Source organism: Camelus ferus, chromosome 19 (assembly GCF_009834535.1).
Source record: "Camelus ferus isolate YT-003-E chromosome 19, BCGSAC_Cfer_1.0, whole genome shotgun sequence".
NCBI lineage: Eukaryota > Metazoa > Chordata > Mammalia > Artiodactyla > Camelidae > Camelus > Camelus ferus.
In genome coordinates this window covers 2,131,006-2,154,807 of record NC_045714.1, presented here as the reverse complement: position 1 = coordinate 2,154,807, position 23,802 = coordinate 2,131,006, and the positions used below count along the sequence as shown (strand labels likewise).

The following is a 23,802-nucleotide window of genomic DNA, read 5'->3' as shown; positions in this document are numbered from 1 at the left end:
ATAGGTTCATGACTCACGTCCTCCTTGGGATCAAGCACACCTTTGAGCAAAATAAAATCTCTCTCTCCCCCACGTAATATTCCTTCGTCTTGGGTTCTATCTTATCTGATATTAATATAGTTTCACCTACTTTCTTTCTACACTAGTATTTGCCTAGTGTATCTTTTCCCATTCCTCTGTTTTACGCGTTTCAGTGATATTTTTATTTTAGTTAGATCTCTTACAAACAGCATCTAGCTGAATTTTGACTGTTATTTTTATCCAAAGAATCTCCATCTTTTAATAGGTGATATGAATGTGCTCACAAGTACTGTGATTACTGATGTGTTTACAATGGACCACTATCGTGTGTCACTCTGCTCCTCACAGACACCTACCGAGGCCTGCTTCAGAGTCTTTGTACTTGTTCTTTGCTTCCCTGCTTCATTCAGGTCTTGTTCAATGACCTGTCTCTCTGCAAGGCCTTCTCTCACACTATCTCTAACTGTGCTTTTTAAAAAAATAGCCATGATTACCTGAACTGGTATATTACCTGACTTAATGTCTGTTTCACTGTCAACTCCAGGAGAGCCTGGGACTTGTCTGTCCTGTTCGCCCTCTTGGCACTCCAGCCTTCTTACACTAAAACACTGCAGTGTTTTTTTGGGAGATCCAAGAGCCAAATTGGGCTTAGCTTTACAGCTTTCTGTGAATTCACGATGGCAAAATGGGAGGGTTTGAATTCTTATAAAGGCAACATTCATTTTCAAAAATGAAATCTGCTTATAGAGTATGAAATACTAATTTTAGAGAATACTGCACTTTCAAGCACCTTTTATTTACTCTTTAATCACTATATATCAAACATCAAAGGAAATCTTTGCTGTTTTTTTCAACTTGGCAAATAAGGCAATTCAATTTTATAAATACAACAGGAATTTAAAAGTGAATTCTCTTAAAATTTTGAAGGTAAAAATAGAATAAAATCTATAGGTCAGGATGAGTTGGCTAAGGCACAATGTGGACATACACAAATCTAAGTAATTTAGAGCAAGAGTCCCAATATCAAATGCCCTAAATGACAAACAGGTCAGATAATTATTACAAGTGAACGAAGTAGGTTAGATCCAAAGAGGGCAGCTGCTCCTCAGTTCCAGAAAACTAACAATCAAAAATGTAGGTCTTTTATGGCCAGATCTTCCAAGTTTTCAAAATAAGCCAGAGTTCCAACATTTTATGGAAAAGCTCTCAGTATTTAAACCCAGGCAACTACATAAAATTTTTTTTTTCAATGTCAGTATTTTTTTGCCAGTTTTTTTCACTGGGTTATAGTTGATATACAATATTATATGTGCACAACACAGTGATTCACAATTTTTAAAGGTTATACAATACTTACAGTTATTATAAAATATTGGTGATACTCCCCATGTTGTACAATATATCACTACAGCTTATTTTATACATAATGGTTTGTACTTTTTAATCCCCTACTCCTATACTGCCCCTTCCTCTCCCCGCTGGTAAACACTAGTTTGTTCTCTGTATCTTTGAGTCTGCTTCTTTTCTGTTATATTCACTAGTTAGTTCTATTTTTTTGATTCCACATATAAGTGATGTCATACAGTATTTGTCTTTCTCTATCCAACTTATTTCACTTAGCATAATACCCTCCAAGTTCATTCATATTGCTGCAAATGGCAAAATTTTCATTCTTTTTAATGGCTAAGTAGTATTCCATATACCCATATGGATATACACCGTATCTTCTTTATCCAGTCACCTGTTGATGATGCTCAGGTTGCTTCCATATCTTGACACTGTAAATAATGCTGCCATGAACACTGGGGTGTATGTATCTTTTCAAATTAGTGTTTTTGAGGGTTTTTTGGATCTATACCCAGGAGTGGGATTGCTGGGTCATATGGTTCTATTTTTAGTTTTTGAGAAACATCCATACTGTTTTTGCACAGTGGCTGCACCAATTTACATTCCCACCAACAGCACATAACTGTTCCCTTTTCTCTACATCCTCGCCCACACTTGTTATTTGTGTTCTTTTTCGTGATTTAGAATTTAAAATTATTAAACACTGCACAGGACACGCAAAAAGGTCTATGGGCTGGATGATGCCAGTTTATAACCTCTGGTGAGTCTCAGGACTCTTCTGCTGCATGGACCAAGAATAAAACAGGTTGGGCAACGTGCTAACCTCGTCACTGTGCTCATGGGCCCACTCTCTCCAGCAGTCATCTACTTCCAAAATAAAAAGCACTCTCTCTAAAGGCCTACTAAAGCCTATGTGCATAAGTAGCTTACCCATCAAAATAAGTTCTCTGCCAATGATCTTCATACAGGAAAACTATGGAAGAGAGAAGTGAATTCATCAAACACTGGAACCACTGATCCAAAATTAACGATCAGCTTAAAGTGATTGGACTTTCAGGATCACTAACTAGACCACGTAATACAAATTTGAGGATTCTTAAGCATTCTGTCACAATGGCGATGTGATCTGGTACCCAGAAGTTGTTTCATCTTTACCTAAAGACTCATTAAACTGAGAAAATCAGTCCTTTCAAATATGTTCAAGACAACTACAGAGGCAACATGGAACAACAAACATGATTCAAAATCTCATGAATCTACTCTAATTAACAGTGGCAGCCTGGAACACTGTGTTAAGGAGGATTCTGAAGCTGAATTCTGACTCAGTGAAAACTATGAATGCCAAAGACCTAGAAGGGAGGAACAGCTGCAGACGTGCCCCTTATTTGAACTCCTTTCTACAGTAGATAACAACACTACATCTGTGTTCAGAAAATCTAGCCCTATAGTGTATTAATATAGCAACAAAAACGATACTTTTAAAACATAAGTAGGATCAAGTCACACCTTGCCAATAGCTTTCCATTTCACTCAGAGTAAAAGCTAACATTCTTATTATTACACAAAAAGCCCTACTTTATCTCATTCCCCATTACGTCTCTTATCTCAGTGCTACCTGCTCCCCCTATGCCATTCCAGACGTACTATTCTCTTCACAGTTCTGCAAAAACAGCAAGCAAGTCCCTGCCTCAGGACCTTTACCTTTGCTATTCCAGCTGCCTGAAAAGCTCTTCCTCTGCATATTCATACTTCACTCCCTCATTTTCTTACCAATGAGACCTTCCTTAACTCATTATTTAAGATTGCTACACCTTTACATACACACACACACACACACACACACACACACACACACACACACGTAGGCACCTGCTCTCTCTCTCTCCTTCTCCCTCCTCTCCCCTTTCAATCTGGCTTTCCTGCTTTATATTTTCTTTTTGAGGGGGGAGGTAATTAAGGTTTATTTATTTTTAGGGGAGGTACTAGGGATTGAACCCAGGATCTCGTGCATGCTAACTGCTTTATATTTTCTACAACACTTACCACTATCTGACACACTAAATATTTTTACTTCCTATTTTCCTTCATCTAAAATGAAACCTCCATGAGGAATAGGTTTTTGGCTGTTCTGTTCACTACTCTATCCCTAGAAAAGTGTCAAGCACATATTGGCACTCAAAAAATGAATAATTAACTGAACAAATAAATGATAGTAAGAGATGATGGTGAACAGCAGTAGACGATGAATAAATAGTGAATGAGCAAAAAGATAATACACAAAACCTGAGTTCTAACGTGGGTTCAGTGACTAATCGGTTAAATAACCTCAGGTGAGTTATTCTGGTCCCCAGAAGATGTCTATCATTAGTTGTATAAATGATGACACTCCTGCCCCTCTACAAAAGCATAAACTATGTTATGGAAGAATGATATCACTTCCTCTAGGCCCATCAGTAGGACCAAAAGAAAGCCAGGACTAGGAAGCCCTCCCAAAATCCAAATATAATGCCCAAACTAAGTTCTTATAAACAACAGAATTATGACAAAATTTATTAATGTAAAAATTAAATATTCCTAAGGAGAAAATTCTTCTCTAAAAATATTCAGAAAAGGAATGCAGACTCCTTAGTTTATTTTTTTTCCAAAATTTTTACTGCCTCTACTCATTAAGTCTCTGTGAGTGTTAACAAGTGTCTGTGGTTGAGGGAGAGTGTTCCACAGCAGAAAAAGCAAAAACACACCCAGTTTTTCCTATGAAACTTTGGAATAATTTAATATTCATCCTCAGACAAAATTCAGAATAATCCTCTCAGAGAGTCTAAAATTAGGCTAATGGTTAGCAAAACAACTAACACACTACAACAGCATTAACTGCCCCCCAGTGTAACTCAAATACAAAATCACAATCCCAGATAGACTATCAAAGACGGTGCATCTTCATGTGATGACTGAATATTCCTTTTATCATTAACAATTTCAAACTCAACAAAAAGAAAAGTGGCAAGTGAATAAATAATTTTTAAATCAAAAAAGATGCCACTAGTAGGGGGCCTTGGAAAGGCTCAAATGTCAGTCAAAATGTCTCAAACTCCTGAGGCCCTCAGCCCCGGAGCTGCCGCCGGGGGCATTCAGAGGAGACGTGAGCTGCACAAGAAAATGCTCAGGCACTCTGCACTTTCAGTGAAACGACAAAATTGGACGTGTGATATTTCAAATAACTTTCCCCGGCAGACGTGGCCACCTGCCTCCAGCACTACTTACAAACTCATAGTCTCCATCCTGTGGAACTTTCCAATCTGAGGAGTTCTTCAGGGGGCCAGGCGCACTCTTGCCAAAGCTGTTGATCTGATTTTCCTTCTCTTTTTGTTCAAAGTATTCAAGGAAAGATGGTCTTGCAGGCTGCATGGTCTCATCTCTTCCTGAAAACCCAGAAAAATAAAGGGTGAAATAGAGTCTCTTCGGTTCAGATAAGGCCTATGTCCAGATGGGCTACCGTCACGGAATCAGTGGCTTTTTGTCATATAAGGACCCCTTTAAGATGCTAATGAAAACTACAGGAAAATGCACAAGTGCTCACTCAAAATGCTTCTCAATTTCAGAGGATTCATGGCCCCCCTAAAATACATGCAAAGATATTCCTAGGGTCCTTTTTTCTAAATGGAAAGACTTGGCGAGGTACTGACTCTGAGTCAGGTGCAAGGAATACTTTTTGGATCCCCTATAGCAAAGAGTTCCTTTAGACTGAAAACAGAAGCAAGCACAAATATTTATTAATCATCTACATATATTGTATGTTCTACAGGCGCTGGAATAGGGAAAAGGGGATGATAACATACAGTAATTTCCCTTGGTAACCACATGATATAATTTGACTGAGAAAAATGTACATAAAAAAGTAAGTAAATCACAATCCACTTCATGAAATATGATGAAACTTTTAAAATACTATTTACAAATGGTATATGATAAAGTTAAGAAGAAAAAAACAGGATACATATATATATATATACATAAGATCTCAACTCTGTAAAATCAGATATATATAAGAGAAAAAAAAAGACTAGAAAAAAATAATACCAAAATGTTAACAGCACTTGTCTCTGATAGTAGGATTATAGATGTTTTCTTTAATTCTTTTAAATATTTTTTAAAAGAAGATAGTATACGATAAATATTAAATAGATCAAACTGACTGTAAGAGCTACACGTGCCCAGAAGATGGAGAGCTCTTGTAAGCAGGGTGGTCAGGGAAGACAAGTAGAAAAGACCTTAGGCTGGGTCTCAAACCATCGCTGAGAACTGAAATCAACAGTCACAGAGCAGGGCAGCCCAACCGCAGAGCAGAATCAGTAGCTATGGAACAGCAGTTACCATATGGGAGCAGAATAGATCAGTTACTACTTAGAACTAGTTATAATCGCAAGAAGAATAACTTCACCTACCTTGACTTAAAAACCTAGTTAGCGTAACTATTTCATGTGGTAAAGTTGCTTTGTACTTGTGATTAGTACTCATACTGGGAAGTACAGAAGGTTTTTTTTTCCCCCAGTACTTTCCATGATCATGCATTTATATTGCCCTTTTCCCCTAGTAACCAGAAAAAAAGACTAGGGTTCTGAGTCTTAAGAAGTGAATAGGGAGGAGTCCAGAGGATAAAGAACAGCAAGCGTTTCTCTCCAAGCAGTCTTGTTCCATGCAGTCTTATCTCCTGACATCTGCCTAGTCCAGTTCCAAGCCGGCACCCTGACTGCCTCTCAGATGTTGGTCATCTTACTCACTCTCACCATGGCCAATTTCAACAGCATTCAATCCCAGATCTGTCCACTTCCAGGCACTGCCAACGCTTACTTCACTGTTACCTCCTCATTTATTTGGGATTAAACACAATATTTACTAGGACTAGTCAATTATTAGGTGCTGAATGTCTATTTTGTCTGTTCTAGGTACGATGTTAAGTGCTTTTCATGGTTATTTTATTTCATTTTTAAATTAAATTTAAGGTATTATTTCATTATACAGCTCTGGAGGAACTACAACAAAATAAAACTTGTGAAAACGGGGGTGTTTTGGGTTTCCTGGCAAGTTAGGATGCGAAGTCCTTTTGATCAGTCCCTTCCTCTGGGACCACCAATGGAGAAGGCTGGCTCAGAGACAACTGGGCAGAGAGCCCATCCATAATCTGACACATGAAAGGGGGCTTTAGAGAGCCTCCTTGAGCCGAGCAACTGGAACCGTGCTATGGATGGCTAACATACGCAGTGCACAGTGTACTTTCATACAAAATATCCTGACTATATCCTAGGTTCAGACCAGCTGAACAGAATAGGAAGCCTAGAAACAAAAATAGAAAGCCCAAATGGATAGCCAAACAACTGGATAGCTGTTTGGAAAAAGATTAAATTGTACCCACATTTTATACCTTAAACCAGGAAAACTCCAGATGGATAAAAGCTCTAACTGTAAAAATGGAAACCACAAGTCCTAGAAGAAAACATGTGTGAATGCAATACTTTAATTTAAAATCTGGATGTGGAAAGAGGCTTTCCAACATAACATGATAAAACCCGAGATGCAATAAAAGGGAAGAGATGTTTTCTTTGTATGATGAAAACATCATAAATTCTAAAAAATTAATAAGCACACATACACTGTAAGCCAAATTGGAAGAAAATATTTGCAACAAATACTATAAAAGTTTTAAGAGAATTAAAAAAAATTTTTTTTAGAGTTCTTTATCTCTTAGAGAGATAAGCTCCCAAATATATAAAGAATTCCTAAAATCCAGGAAGACTCCCCAAAAAGGTAGACAAATGGACTAAAGACCTGAAAAGATGGTACACACACAAAGATACCCAATTTGTCCTTAAATATGAAAAAAATGCTTAGGTTCACTCATAAGAGAAACTCAAAACTACTTAGAGATGCGCTTTCTTACACTTTAGTTTGGGACACATTCAAAAGCATGACAATACCCTATCTGCTGGTAAGGCTGTGGGGACACCGGCACCCTCACACGTTGCTGAATTGGAGTGCAAAGTAGTACAAGCCTTGTGAAGGGGATCTGGCAATAGTTAAATATCGAAATATGAGACTGAAGAAGGTACAGAAAAATGCTGGTGTGTTGTATTTAAACAGAAGAATTAACATGAACTCACAATTTATCAACTTTTTTCTGAGCTTTTTTCATTAAAAGGTCTTGAGTCAACAGCATCCCGTTAGCAATGAGCACACCCTGCTCGGATCTTGGTTTCCAAGTACCATTCCCCACTAAAAGGAACTAAGGCTTCTTAAGAGAAATAGCTGATTCCAGGTCTCGGGCAGGAAAAATACAAAGTGAGCCCGCAACATCTTTTTGTGCCAAAAAAAGCAAACAAGCACTCAAAGACCGATAAGGACATATCAGTAGGACACAGAAACCACCTTGAGGGATTCCCATTGGTAAATTCTGGGATGCTTTGAGCACCAAAAAAAGAAAAAAAACACTGAATAAAAAGAATCCATGAGCTCAGAGTAATAATCTAAAAGTGAAAGGGGTGAGGGGAGAAGGGAAAAGCCCTTATTTTGAAAAATCACCACTTGACAACTGTATTGTGGTAACAAGAGACTACAGCTGACTCTGTATCTGGAAGTTCAGCATCCGTGGATTCAACCAACCAGGAATCAAAAATTTAAAAAAAAAAAAAAAGTCCAGAAGGTTCCAAAAAGCAAACTGAATTTGCTGCAAGCCAGCAACTATTTACATATCATTTGCATTATATTTACAACTATTTGCATAAAATTTACATTGTATTAGGTATTATAAGTAATCTGGAGATGATTTAAAGTATATGGGAGTATGTGCAAAGGTTATATGCAAATACTATGCCATCTTATATAAGGGACTTGAGCATTTGCAGATTTTGGTACCCATGGTGGGGGTGGGGCCTGGAAACAAGCCCCCGCCTTTCCAAGGCACAACTGTACCCTCTTTCTCAGGAAATACACACAAAACAGAATATTTCCTTTCTTAGAAAATACACCCAATTTTTGAGGGTGAGTTGCATATACCATGCACCAACCTCTCCTTATTACTTCTGCCATTTCATGTCTGTTTATACAGCCATCTTTATATACGCACAGAGAAACAACTGAAATGAGTTCATTAATAAAAATGGTAACATCAATAAAAAATGGTAACTTACAAAACAGAAACAGACTCACAGACATAGAAAACAAACTTCTGGTTATGGGGAGGGAAGAGGGTGGGAAGGGATAAACTGGGAGTTCAAGATTTGCAGATACTAACTACTATATATAAAATAGATAAACAAGTTTATACTATATGGCACAGGGAACTATATTCAATATCTTGTAGTAACCTATAATGAAAAAGAATATGAAAATAAATATATGTATGTATATATATGATTAAACTATAATGCTATACACCAGAAATTGACACATTGTAAAACAATTATACTTCAGTTTTTAAAAATGGTAACTTATTATGCAGCAAGAGAAATAAAATAGGTAATTTAAAATACGTTCTTCTGTGGAATTGTTACAAAAATCATAGACATAATTTTTTTAAATCATATCTAACAATAAAAATTGTATAATTGGTACAATATACTTCTGCGATGCTTCAGTAACTCCTTTCAGTTGCAACACAGATGGATTTTAGAAATTCAAGCCCTTAAACCAGGGCTATGAAACACTAAAGATGACATTTCTACAGTCTAATTCTAAACTATGTCATAAAGATCAAAGAAATATCTCTTAAGCTAGAGTATAATCATTCATCTAATTTCTATCCTGGTTTAGATGAGAAAATGAGAACACTTGCTACATATTTAATTCTTCTCTATTTGATGACGACAGCCCTTGGCAACTCAAAGATCTCTAATGTTTCTGGAGTTAAAATACCTAATATTCTTTGTCCCTTTCAACAACTAAGGGTCAGAAATAAGAAACTCTATCTAAAATATCTTTACTTTCATTTTGATATCAGTATCAGGGAATATTTATTAGAAATCGAAGTTCCAAAATCTATAGTGACTTTTGTAATAAGAGTAGTTTTGATCGAATCAACATTCAAGTATAAGCTAGGAATAAAATGGAACCACATATATGAGATTTAACTATAGTGAAATGAGTTAAATGGTTACATGTACCAGATTACAAAATAGCTAAAGTTGATTTTGAAGACAGCACAATACGCTACAAAAATCCCTGTCTTGGGGTTTCAGAGGTCCAGATTCTGGTCCTGACTATATGATTGTGGGAAAATCACAGGTTCCAGTCTACAAAAAGAGCCCATGGACCACATTATTTCTAGTGTCCCATCGCAGCTGTGAAAATTCTATGATTCTGTCACTTGACAGTAGCTTATGAAAACATCTTTATGCCTAGTTACTGATAAGCATTCAAAAGAAGAGGGATTACGATGCTTGATAGACTCTAATCTGAAATACGCCACAAATTAGACTTGTATGGGCATAAGCCAAAGACCAGACCAAACTGAAAAATCATTAGGACTCAACAAATACTTGTGACAAGGCTGTCTCTGATTCTTTGAGTTTCTTTTTGTTGTTGTTAGTGGTGTGTTGGGCGCTTTTTTTAAATAGATGGAAGAGGTGACTAAATTCTCCTTAGCCCAAATGGTAATAAAAATATCATCTAGAGATGCAGGTTACAAAAATGTTTTGTGTAACTAAAGCTGAAGGAATGAATGGATCAACTGGTAGGGGGAAGACACCTTAACTGGCAAGAAACAACATGCATTCAAAAAAAGGTGTATTTTTGATCCCTGTATTTGGTGATTCCAGAAATTAACTGCCTACACCATGATGGTTCTTTCTTTATATGTGGAGGTGCTTCACTCATGTATTAAGTGTATAGGGACAGCACTCCAGTTGTGACCAACATTTTCTTAGTAACACTGTAATTAAATTATAGCACCTGTTCTCAGTTTGACTTTATAGATTGACAATAATTCTCAGTAAACAGATCTGCATCACTATCATTAATTGGCATCTAAGACAGGATGCTTGCAAAAATGGCCTCCACAATTCCCTCCCAGTAGCCTCAGGATCCTCGCCCTTTCGTAGTGCCCTCACACAGTGACTCTAGGTCTGGCCAGGTGATTTGCTTTGGCCATTGCAATAGCAAATGGATTGCAAGCAGGGGCTCAAAAAGTGCTTGCACATCCAACTACCATGTAAATAAACCCAGTGAGCCTGCTGGATGGTGAAATGCTGCGTGGAGAGTAGCCTTGATGAGGCTGTCTTAGCCGAGGACTTTAACAGTCAGCTAGCCCCAGCAGACCACGAAGGTTTCAGGTGGTTTGTTACACAACAAAAACTAACTGATACAGTGTCTGTCTATCTCTCTCACTCTCCCACACACACACACACACACACACACACACACACACACACACACACACACACACATCAATCTATATCTACAAAAAGAGCTCCATTCTTTTGGAACTCAGGTTCAAATTCAACTAACATTTATTGAATACTTTCTAAGTTTCAGGCTTTTTACTAGATGATTCCACAGGACGTTCCCATCTAAATTTCACAAACACCATGTAAATAAAGCAGGAGGGAAGAGGATTTGCACTTATTGGCACCTCCCAAGTGGCAGATGATGATTTTTTTTTAATCTAACATTTATTATGTATGTGTGGGTTTTGGTTTTGGTTTTGTGACTGGCCACCTAAGTGCTTTACATGTATTAATTCATTTAATTATGCAAGTTATTATCCAAGTTTCTGTATATGGCCATAAATATTCCTTCGGATGTTCTTTAAAATCACTAAGAATTGCTGGAATCATAAGTTATAAGATTCCCTGGAGTCCAATTAGAATAACTCTTCCAGTAACCTGTTTTGGTAACTGCCTCTATGTAAATTAACTTGATTTCTGGGCAATGATGCTCTGGTTCTTTAAGTCTAGGGTGCTACCCTATATCTATTCAAAGAGATCTAAATCTGAATTTCAAAGGGTTACTAATTAGAGTAATAGAGGCAGCACATTCAAAGAGAGACAAAAGGTTCACAGGTGAGAATGATCCACACCTTCATTGTTACAATAATTTCCTAGTTGGTCTCACCTTTTCTGGTCTTTTCAAACTTTATATCATCTAACTGACTCTCCTAAAAACCTTTGTTATATCACTTTTCTGGTCAAAATGTCTTTATACTACCCTATTACCAACAAAATCAAGTTCAAAGTTCTTACTATGGTATTCAAGGCCCTCCAATATCTGGGCAACATCCACTTCAGCCAAACTGAATGTTCGATACATATCTCCTCCTTTCTGACTCTGCACCTGCCTGGAACAGCCATCCTCCCCCAGCCTTTCTGTATATTTAAGTTCTCACAAATCCTTTAACACGTTTCTGAATCACTTACTCAGCATTTGGCCTAATGTTATATTACTATCTTCATATGTAGAGGTCCTATCTTCTCAACTAATTTATGTCAACATCAAATGCCACTATCTGGAGCCCCTGGGGTGATGTTCCAGACATACAAAGAATTAGAAAGTAGGCACCCCATAAATATTAGGTAATGATAATGACAAATGTCACCTTTCCCTCTTAACCTGTAAATTCCTGGTTGGCAGTAAACATATCATTTGGTTTTTGTATATATACTACATGGTAATGACACATAGTGATTGATGAATAAACACTTCTTGGTGGGTATTACATACTTATTTTCAACAAACACTGGTTCCAAGTTGATATTTTTTTAGAGCATAAACACTTGAGAAAGTCATCTACTTTTTCTTTAAAGACCCATCTAAGGGGGCGGGGGGGTGGGAAGGGACTGACTGGGATTTCAAAATTTGTAGATACTGACAGGCATATGTAGAATAGATAAACAAGATTATACTGTATAGCACAGGGAAATATATACAAGATCTTGTGGTAGCTCACAATGAAAAAAATGTGACAATGAATATATGTATGTTCACGTATAACTGAAAAATTGTGCTCTACACTGGAATTTGACACAACATTGTAAAATGACTATAACTCAATAAAAAATGTTAAAAAAAAAAAGACCCATCTAAATGAATCAAAATGTATCTCTATTTTCTTGTTGAATAAGAGTAAGCAGGTCAGAACAGCTCAGAGCTCGAGAGAAGTAGATTCCCCTAACTGATCAAAGCTGATTTATCTCCCTCTGAGGCATAAGAGCCAAAGTATATCTTTTGGACTCTTTCGTTTGTTCTTCATGACAACCATGTTACCGCCCTCTTTTGGAAAATATATTTCCCCCGTGGCTATTCTCAGGTCTCATTTTACCAGTTTAACTAGAACGGAGCAGCGCCTTATCTTGCCCGAAATACAGGCTTTGAGCCCTTAAGTCAAGCTACACTGAGATCCAATACTTTCATATCCTAATATGTGGTCTGGCAGGGTGTTTTAAATGAATTTTCAGGCACCACGTTTCTGTGCTTTTTGGCTCATCCCAAGAGAATCAAGAATGTTAACTGGTTTCCAAAGATAAAAGTCAGCCCAACATCTGGACATAATTAGAACAACTGCACAATTAGGATTTAGTCTCCACTCAGGCAGGATGACCTTGAATTATTTGTGCAACTGTCAGAAAAGTCTAAGAACCAAGATCTCTGCTCTTCTATCGTAAATCTCACCCTAGAAGGGACTTTTGATAAATGCACAGTGAACCACAGTGATTATCTTTCAGGGATGGAAAAAAAAAAACCCAGTCAGTAATAAATTTCACGGTATTAAGAGAACAGCTTGAAACTCCACAAAGGAAGGCTCACGTGAATCCAAAGTCTTCTTTAAAATCTATCATCTTGTATTTTGAGCTATTTAACAGATTCTCAAAACATCTGCCATCTTGTTGCCAAGGAATTCAAATCAATCTCTCTCTCTCCTCAGCCCATTTTATAGACATTACTGAAACTGACAAGTGATCTTTATTTAGAGCAACCATTTTCATGCCAGTGTTCAGACACAGAAGTGACACTTATAAAACACCATTAACATCAAGAATAAAAACTAAAAAAAACACAAAAAACATTACTAGCAAAAGAAAAGGAATTAGGAGGCAGAAGAGTATCTCTGGTTGAAGGAATTTTTAGGTCCAATGAAAAAACTACTCTCATACATTAAAAGATCCATAGAATTACTATACTACTTACCATTTTAAAGCATTTATGTGCTAAGCATTCTACGTATATTAACTTAACAACTCTTCAAAATAGGAACTTTTAAGCCCCATTTTTTTCAGACTAGGAAACTGAGGTTCAAAAAAAAGGAAATAATTTGCTGAAGCTGACAAAGTTTGTAAGATGTGAGCCAAGTTTCAAAGACTGATTCTAAAAATTAATGTTTTTTCCACTACTCCTTTGTCTTTCTCTTACCCTTATTGAGAGATATGTTTCTAACAAAACTAAATGTTTTAAGTTTTAGCTTTGGTATGTAAAGCACACTAATGCCATCTGAATCTCTCATGTGATGCTGTGAGTGGCAAAGATACACAGACACTTAATATTCTCCGATGACCGTTTTAAACATCCTGAGGGGATGTGAAATCAGACAGCAAGGTTACTGCAGCAAAAGAAGTGTTAAAATACCTGCAGTACTTTATGTCCTATTTACAGTCCTTGCAAATGTTATAACCTGAGTCAGAGAGAACGAGACAGAGAACACACAAGGGAGGCGATGTAATGACGATCCCCTTCAAACAACTGCAGGTGGAAAGAAAACAGGCTGTGAGTCAAAAATTTCCATCTTATGCAGCTCCAAAATTAGCATCTGACGGATGGTGCTGAAATAAAATCATTTCAACAAGAACCTGGACTTTGGTTTTAACACGAGGAAACTGACAGCAACAATAGGTGCCTTCATGAAACACAGGACTTTCTGGGAAACTTTAAATACATAAAGTTTTTACCACATAATACAGTCACAGTAGTTCCCCCAAAATCTGGTTCTGAGTTGCTCTAACTTAATTATGCCGTGATGCTTTAAAATTCCATTTCAAAGAGAGTAATTAGAATACAATTAGAAATTTAAGTTTTAAATGGAAATCATCCACTCACTCCCTTTAGTTCACTGAGTCTAATTTGAAAGGCTTGAGTCTGTGGAAACAATCTTTCAATGCAGTGGTCCATGTTCTGCTTCCCATTGGCCTAATAAGCCTCAAGACAGGGATGGGGAACTGGTTGCTATGCATTTCTTGGGAATGAGGACAAGAAAACCACGGTATCATAGCCAATGGGTCTTGGGAGGGAGAACTGTTGTGTGTCAAATCTTTAGAAGATGAGGTACATATTATTTTAAGTGGCCACTTTTGGCCTGTCACTTCTTCATTTGAGTCAAAAGCATTTAACTGCTAAACTACAAATTTGTGCAAATCAGGCTATCTCAGTTGATTCAAGATTTTTTAGTTATCTCTGCCTCTGAAAATAATTCTTTTTTTTCAAAGATACTTTATTATTAAAGTATAATAATATATTTTATTTGACAAAGTATTCTAGTATGTGTTTGAAAGCTTGGATTCTCTCTATACTTCCAGCATAGAAGTTCTCATTTTAGCTCCTAAATATTAACATCCTATTTGATAATGACCAAGTAAAACAGGAGAAATTCTCCTCCTTTAAAAAAAAAGATGCCTGCTTGAGAATGAAATGGTAAAACTGTTTTTCTGCACATTAAGACACACCCAAAACCCCCACATATAATTTAATATGAAATACACAAAAGGCAATATGTACAAATATTCATTATTTTCACAGCACTACTAATGATATTCAGCATCCAATATATTACTCTGAATGACATATATTAATAATTAACATTTTCCTAAATGTGTGTGATATGCTTTATTTTCTGAAGAACATATTTCTATCAATATCAATGACAGATATAATAGCTGAATCAGCAAAAACCGAAAACTCAAGATACTATTTTATTAGGAGACTCTTAAGTGAAACTCTTTCAATTTATGAACTATCCCAGATTAGCCTCTTCAGGCTTATTCCTAAGAACTGAAAATCATGAATTAAAAAATCATTTAATGTTTCATGTTGACATAATATCAGATGTACAAAAACTTCCAGTATTACAAAGACTATCCAGATACCCTTCACCCCAGATTCCTGAAATGTTAATATTTTACCTCACTTCCGTTATCATCCTTCAATAAATCTAGCTAGCTAGCTAGCTATAAAACCTTGTCTGTTCATTATTACATTTGTAAGTCTAGATAACCCCAAACACTAACATCACAAAAGCTTTAGGTTTGAAAATCCTAGAAATAGGTGTCAAAAGACAAGAAAGTCAGGCTTTTCACAATATCTGACAAGAAGCCCTGCACCACAGTAGCAACGAGGATGAGAAGTCAAAGGCTTGGGATCTAGTGTGACTTCAAACAAGACGCTGAACTTTTCTCTTAACTTGAACTTCCTCAATCCTGTATGGCAGGAAGCTCATACCTAATGGACCCATATCTCAGGGAAGTTGGGAAAGTCGAATATAAAAGGAACAATTCCCAGGAGGAGTTAACAATTCTAATCTACACACATCGGACAATGCAGCCTCAAAATATAAAAGTCCTCCTCTCAAAAAATATGTATCTCACAATTAACAAAAATAGACAAATTCACAACCACAGAATAAGAACTTTAACCTATCTCCCTCAGAAACCAAAAGATCAAACATCAAAAATTAGTGGGGAATAGCTAAATCTGAAGACAATTAGCAATCTAAGTCTACTGGATACAAATAGATCCCTGCACCAAATAACTAGAAAACACACATTCTTCCTAAGGCACACAAACAACACTTCACAAAAATTACTGATACATTAGGCCACAAGTGTCTCAAGAAAGTACTAAGACCTGATATCACACAGACCATGTTCTTTAGCCACAATTCTCTGAAACTGAAAATTTAAAATTAATAGTTAAAAAAAATTCATATGATTTGGCTTTTAAAAAATACTTTTGAAAAATTCATGGGTTACAAAAGAAATATATAAAAATCACAAAGTGCCACAAGCTGGGAAAAAATGTTTACAATGTGTCACATGTGAAACTTAGGGGATGCAGTGAAAATAGAACTTAGAGGAAAAATTACAATGTTAGCTGAATACATTAGTAAGCAAGAAAGTTAAACAGCTAAGCGTTCAACTCAAAAAACAAACAATAAAATTTAACATCAATTTTGATTAAAAAAAGAAATCCCTTAAAGTAGAAACACACAAGAGCTTCTTTAACCTGATAATGGGTATCTACACCAAACTCTGCTACAAAATCAGACTTGATGGTAAAACATTAGAAGAATTTTTCTTTAAGATGAAGAATAAAATAAGAACACCCACTACCACCTCTATTATTGGAGGTCTTAGTAAGACAGTAAAATATTTAAGTATAAAGATCAAAAGGAAAAAACCAAGGTTGTAATTCACAATTCGACTGTTTTCATTTTTTAAAAATCTCTAGAAAACCTATTAGAACAAATAAAACATTCCATAGAAATTAATTTAACAAAAAGATCTAAAACATCTTTGTGGATAAAACTATAAAGTTATCTAAGAATAGAACATATAAGCCAAACAGATGGAAAGATAAACTATGTTCATGAATAGAAAAAATTAACATCATAAATATGGCAATTCTGCCTAATTAATCAATGCAATTCAGTCAAAATTCCAGTGGTATTTTTCAAAATGTGATACACTGATGCTAAAATTTACACGGAAGAATAATGATATATACATTTCAAGTAGTAATCTGTGTTGAAAGAAAAATAAGAAGGGGAAGGACAATTTATTTTTGATAAATGGTCTAGGAAGGCCTGAGAAGGTAACAGGACTACAGGCCTGAATGGAGGAACAAAGCAAGTCTTTCAGATGGAAAAAATAAAATTAGACGACTGTAGCTCACATTGTAAATAAAAAACAAATCCCTGATATATTAAGGAAATCCTAAACATGAACAGTAAATCTTTACAACTTTTAGAAAAAAAAAAATAGAAGACTGTTGTTAAGTCATCTGGATAGCACAGAATTTTGTTTTTAATTGAAATATAGTTGACATACAATGTTGTATTAGTTTTAGGTGTATTACATAATGATTTGACATTTGCATACATTGTGAAATGATCACCATGATAAGTCTAGTAACAATCTATCGCCATACAAAATTATTGCAATATTATTAAGAATTTCTTAAAGACACAAAAAGCATAAGGTATAAGAAAATTGAGGCAAATGTGGCTTCATGAAAATGAAAGTTGCTTTCTAAGAAAAGACCCTGCAAAACTAAAAGCTCAAGTCACAAGCTAGGAGAAAAGATTTACAATGCACATAACTGACAAAAAGTAAGTATCCAACACATAAAGAACCATTGCAAATGAGTAACAACAACAACAACAAAAAAAGCAAAGGCTATTCCCCCCAAAAGCATTAGACTTTTGTGTAGTCAACGTGGAAATAAATTAGGTGAAAACTAACAAGGCTATGCCACAAAAGCTATAAATTGTCATCATTAGTTTATTTTGATACAGAAAATAACTTTCCTTAAGTCAGTTCTGCACAAGAATTATAAGTTTTATTTTTAAAATTTATTCAATTACTTTGTTAGGGCCATTTTAGGTGATGATAGTTTCAAAACTATATGCATGGTACCTTGTCGCACAAAGAAAAAACATCAGTTCTGGTTAAGGTCTACTGAGAAATCCGGAAAGTGGGAGGAAAAGTTTAAACTATTTTGAGATGTCTTGACTGACTTCAGTCTTATTTGAACTTTGCCAAGTATGAGGTATCCAATCTCCTACCTAAATAAAATAGAGACATTGCCCTAGTATTGCTGTGGTTACTTAAAATAGATGTTAAAATAAATAAATAATAGTCCTGATCTAGAATGAAGCCTACCATACATAGAAAGGGTATTTGTGGACACAAATAGGAACAGCATTTTAACTCATAACCTATTACAGAGCGCCCTCTGCTGGCCCAGAAAAAGTACAAGGATCCTAGAGCTGACAGAACTTCCCAAGTCACTTACATGCCCTTCAAATCACGGAGACAGAGTTCTTTTAAAGCCCTTACCCCAAAAACACCACTGACATAGACAAATAAAAGACGACTTCCAAAATTTCCAGACTGATATTTTATCCAGATGTGGGTTTTCAAAGTAGTGTGGGCCGCAGTTTACCTCTCTGGTTGTTACAGATGTTACAGATGGGGTCTCTTATAAAGCAGTCGAATCTCACGCGACTCTAACCCCCTCCCTCCAGCTGCACTCTGACTCTTTAGGGTAGACTCACGTACACGCAACCAAAACATACTATGTCAGATGTAACAAAATCATCAGCCTATCATCAGAGGCAGGTCTCCTCTGGAAACCACGTGCCCACTGCCCCTGGAAATCCTGGGGCAACAGGTAGAGGTGCCAGTTATTGAAACAACTTGCAAAGAGAGGTAGATGACCGCAGGCTGAGACTTGCCAACAGATGCCCTTTAACATGAACCTTAGTCCTTTCCCCCAACAACTTAATAAAGGGGCTCTGCTGGGGAGCAGGATAATGTAATAGTTAAGAGCATGAGCTTTGAAATCACATGAATCTGGCTTTAGGTCTTGGCTCTTCTATTACCATGTAATCATGAGCAAGTTACTTAATCTCTTTGCAATCCAGTTTCTGCTGCTATAAAATAGGGAGTGGCTGTGAAAAACCACACAGCGTGGTTGTAATGATTAAAATATTTGAAATGCTTATAAAGGATTAAGCACTCTGCCTGGTATGTATTAAGTGCCTAATGATTAATGATTATTATTAACAGTTATAATGTCTAACCTCCTGAGTATAATACATAACTTATATATAAGAAAATTGTTTCAAAAAAAGTATCTCTGGAATCTCCTCAGAAGCCAGCACCTGTCTTACTGTGAATTTTGATGAGTTTTGTATTATGGATCGAATGCCCATGAATGCAAGGTTAGGCTTCCAAAACAAATCAGAAGTTCAGTAGAATGAAAAGAGCATAGATTTTGAGTTCTTTCAATTCCCAGCTCCAGTGTTTACTAGGCACATGATCACAAACAGATTCCGACAACCTCTCGGAAACTGTTCCCTTACAAAGTTTAGAAATATCATCGCTGTAGACACGTCAAGGTGATCAAATGCGCTGAAGCACTAGAGGTCTCCCCTCTCACTCCCAACAATATAGATAACCCAGGCTTAAAAAACAAAACTAACCAAAATTATTGTAGTGCTCAAAACCAGGACAGGAAAAGCCTGCAGATGGCAAAAGCAAGAAGGGAACCCACAGCACTAAGCTGAGTGGCCCATTGGGAAAACTGAACCATCAAGATTAGTTTTAAGGTTCTTTGATGGAGTGAGTGGACTTGGGGATAAACTACTTTCTTTTCTAACAGTGGACTAACATTGCATTGGTATAATAATTTTTAATATAGCAAATGAGAACAGAGGCAAATGAAATATCTTTTCTAAGGTACTAGAAGAAAGCCTATTTACACAAATTTTAACTAGAAAGAAACTCCAGTTCTGTATTAGTCATGAGTCTTACAGTTTTATAAACATGTGGATTACTAAAGCTATAAGGGACAAGTAAGATAAATAAGATGAATAACCTTTTAATTGTATTGATTAAGGTAGTAGCTGAGCCAAGCTTGGTCAGATAGCCTTCTTCAAATGTTTAAAAATCAATTCTGAAGAAGTGATTTAATGTCTGAGAGTTGTTGTAAATTAATTCAGTTTGTTATTTTCTTTGGGGTGGGGGGAGCTGAAATATGATGGGTAGTGAATTATTTCTGAAACTAGGTGATATGTCCATAGGGGTCATAATATTATTCTGTATAACTGTGTGGATATTTTAATTTTCCATAATGAAAACTTTAAATAACCCCTAAAATAATGAGTAAAGATCTCAAAATAAGTGGCAAATCTATTGAACTTGTGACTCAAAAATTGAATTATAAGACCTGCAGCAGATTATGAACTGTTTATTTAATGTCACTCAGCTGTGACTACTGAGGTTTTTAAATGGGTTTTTAAAACTCATGACTGTAATTAAACACATATGTTTCTCATTAGACATGCTAAAACTATCCAAGCTCAGAAACTGAACAAACAACCCACTGAATTAATGAGTCCTTGAAATATGAAAACTATATTTGGAACAAAATTCTTAACATAAAAAAAAGGCAGATTTTGCATAACACGTGCAGGCACAACACAAGTTAGCGGGTCAGCCTCGTTATATTACACAGGGATTATAATCATCTGCATAATTAAAGCCCTTAAAACAAGTAGAAGATAGAGCATTCAGAGTCAATGAAAAAACTAGAAGTTAGCAGCTCATTACTGCAAAACAGACCTTCCTAACAAATCACACTGGCAACTTAAAAGAGCAAATGAAAAACTAAATTTAGTACATAGCATTCACTGGATAATTTATGTAACAACAAATCTTGAGTCTAGGGGATGAAACAGACCCTAAAAACACTGATAGGATAAGAATTTAAAGAGACTAGCAGAGAGTGACAATGTTTCTATAAACTCTTTGTAAATAACCATTTTTAAGGCCATAAAAGACAGTGCAAGTAGGAAGAAGGAAGGGAAAAAAAAGGATTCTTAAGGCAAAGCAGAATTCAAAGTCCTAATTTACAGGACACACTATGACACCAGCAATATTTTTGGTGAGATTTTTTTTCTGATAACAACTCCAGAAAATAATTTGGAAAATAAATAAAAATTTAAATACCTATAATCCCATTACCTACTTTTAGTATTTGGTTTATTTCTCTCCAGCCTTTGATTGTTTTTTCAGTCTTTTTTCTATGCACGCATTAACATGTTAATTTATCTTTTTACTTCTGTAAAGCTGGAGTCATGCTGTAATTTTTTTTCTTTTGTTTTTTGTGGAGTCATGATATAATTTTGACTCCTCCTTTTTTCACTCAACAACGTATTTCCTCAACTCATTATGTACACCTCAAAAACAGGATTTTTAATGTTTTTGTATGGTATAACATTCCATCCTATGGATGTATGATAATTTATTTGATCAATCAACTGCTACTAAACACTTAAGTTCATTCAGATTTTTTTTATAACTATAAGTAACACTTATAATTTGAAAAATTCTTACAGATGATTTGTCTGTATCTTCAATTATTTTCTTAGACCAAATTCCTAGAAGTGGAATTTACTGGGTCATAGGTTTGAACTTTTTAAACTCTAACTACACACTGCATTCCAGAAAAGTTACACCAATTTACACATCCATCAACAGTAGTAGTCTTTCACCGTCTGTATAATTCTGACCAGAAGCCAAGCACGGATGATGAGCCTTGGCCCCAAAACAGGAGGAAAAAAAAAGAAAAAGAAAATCTTTTCCCTTCAAAAACAAAGGGTTGATTATTTATATACACAGACCTGAAAGGTGAAAATTAGAGGGGGCTGCCTGACAGCCACAGCCCTGGAACGGTCTGTGCCAGCCACAATAAACCAGCCACAGTTCCCCTGAACCCAGGCACCGCTCACTCGCCTCTTGGACTCTGTGGACACAGCTCCTTCTACTGGAACATCTCCACCCACCCTACTCACTGCCAAACTTTCTGCCCTCTTTTTCCTCCAGGAATTTGTCAGTAAGCCCCAGTCTAAGTTGAATACTCTCCCACTCTGCTTCGCCAACACCCTTGGATTACCTCTGTTTTAAAGCTCATTTCATACACCAAAGTGTAATTAACAGTCTGTCCCCCGCACTAGACAATGAGTTCCTTCAGGGCAAGGATCGCATCTTCATTCCTGCTGTATCCTCAGCATCTAGCAAAGTTCCTGGGATACAGCAGGCACTGAAGGTAGCTTTATTGATGAATTCATCAAACACAAAGCTGAGGGTCTAAGGCAGTGCTGAAAGAACTTTTCCTTTCTGTAAAGGACCAGACAGCAAATAGTTCAGGCTTTGGGAGCCACACGATCTCAGTCACAACTGCTCAGCTCTGCCTCTGGAGAACAAAAGCGGTCATAGGCAATATGCAAAGGAATGGACATGTCTGTGTTCCAATAAAACTTTATTATCAAAACCAGGTAGCAGACTGGATTTGGTCTGTGGCCATAGTTTGCCAATCAATGCCTGATTTAGAAGAAGCTCTAATTTTTAAAAAAAAGGCAGGGGGAAAAAAAGATGATGAAAAGATCAGAGACTTAATGCTTTAAACCTACGCAAAGTTCAGGCTAAATTGTACATTTAAAGCTCAATTATTACCACTTTGTATTCCCAAATTCCTTTCCTCTGTGAGTTGGTCTGGAATGCACAGAGTAAGGGGAAAGAAAACCATTGAGGGGAGAGGAGAGAATGGTCCTCTGTAATGGGAACTGAGCACAGGTGTGAGGCCTCAGTCACAGATTTAAAAAAAAAAAAAAAAAAAGGATCACCAGGATAAGAAAAGAAGCAGAGATGGGTTTAAACTAGAAGGAATTTGATTGGACTCTTAAATTTGTACGGTCATCCTTAAAGGATTGAGAATTGGTAAACCTGAGTTAGAGAATCATGAAAACAGACTAAAGAGAATATGTACAGTAAATAGCTCAGAAATTTGTTATGCTTTGAACTCTGCACCAAAACAATGCATGTGCTTGCCTCCGCAGATCAAGGGAAAGACGGAAAAAATGACAACATTCAACGAGAGAACGGCCGTTCAGGTTCAAAAGTAAATCCCTTCTTGTTGCTGATGCTTTTTTGCCTCTGACTCCATGTGCCAGTTTCCCTGCTCCCAGACCCTTCACCCCCCACCCACCCTCCAATGCTTTTACCCCTTTGGAAGTGGCAACAGAAGAGGGCTTCAAGGCTGAGCGGACCACGTGGGCCATGAGAACCTGCTTCCTCTGGGGTGTGTGTGGTCTGCCTGAGAAGTCAGTCTGTCTAACCAGAGCCTTACTTTTCATAGTGCCTTCCTCCTCCTCATCCTCTGCATTGATCACCATGGTGCCCAGCTGGGACAGCAACGTGTCATCGTGCTCGATCATGGTATTGGCTCCGTCACTCATGGTGCTGGCTACTCGGACGGTGCCCATCTCATCCCCTGCTGCTCGGACCATCGTGCCAGAATCCATTTCATCTTCCTCCTGTGAAAGGACAAAATCTCAAATTAGGGCTAATGTGATCAAAAGGTTGTGAGTTTTCTCATCTTGGTATAAATATTTATGGATGTGACACTTATTCAGGTTCTAAACCCACCTTGCAGAACTGAGAACATTCTTTATGGTATAGGTGATGTACAGTATTACATGTGTTACAGGTGTACAATTGCTTCACAATTTTTAAAGGTTATACTCCATTAAGAGTACTCTTATTTAACCAAAGAAGGTCATAAATTTACCCACATGAGAGCTGCAATCTTAAAGGACCCCCTCCCTCTCCCCTTCCTCCT

At 36.6% G+C, this 23,802-nt stretch overlaps 1 protein-coding gene across 1 annotated transcript in view; it reads right to left on the bottom strand.

The window, feature by feature from the left end:
- The window catches only part of STK4 (serine/threonine kinase 4), a 78,053-nt gene that overhangs the window by 27,518 nt on the left and 26,733 nt on the right, over nucleotides 1-23,802 (bottom strand). Inside the window, exons 9-10 of the mRNA XM_006193515.3 lie at nucleotides 23,311-23,497; nucleotides 4,630-4,787 (exon numbers count right to left, since the gene is read on the bottom strand). Of these exons, the coding sequence (XP_006193577.1) occupies nucleotides 4,630-4,787; nucleotides 23,311-23,497 (345 nt within the window). The remainder of the gene's footprint in view (nucleotides 1-4,629; nucleotides 4,788-23,310; nucleotides 23,498-23,802) is intronic.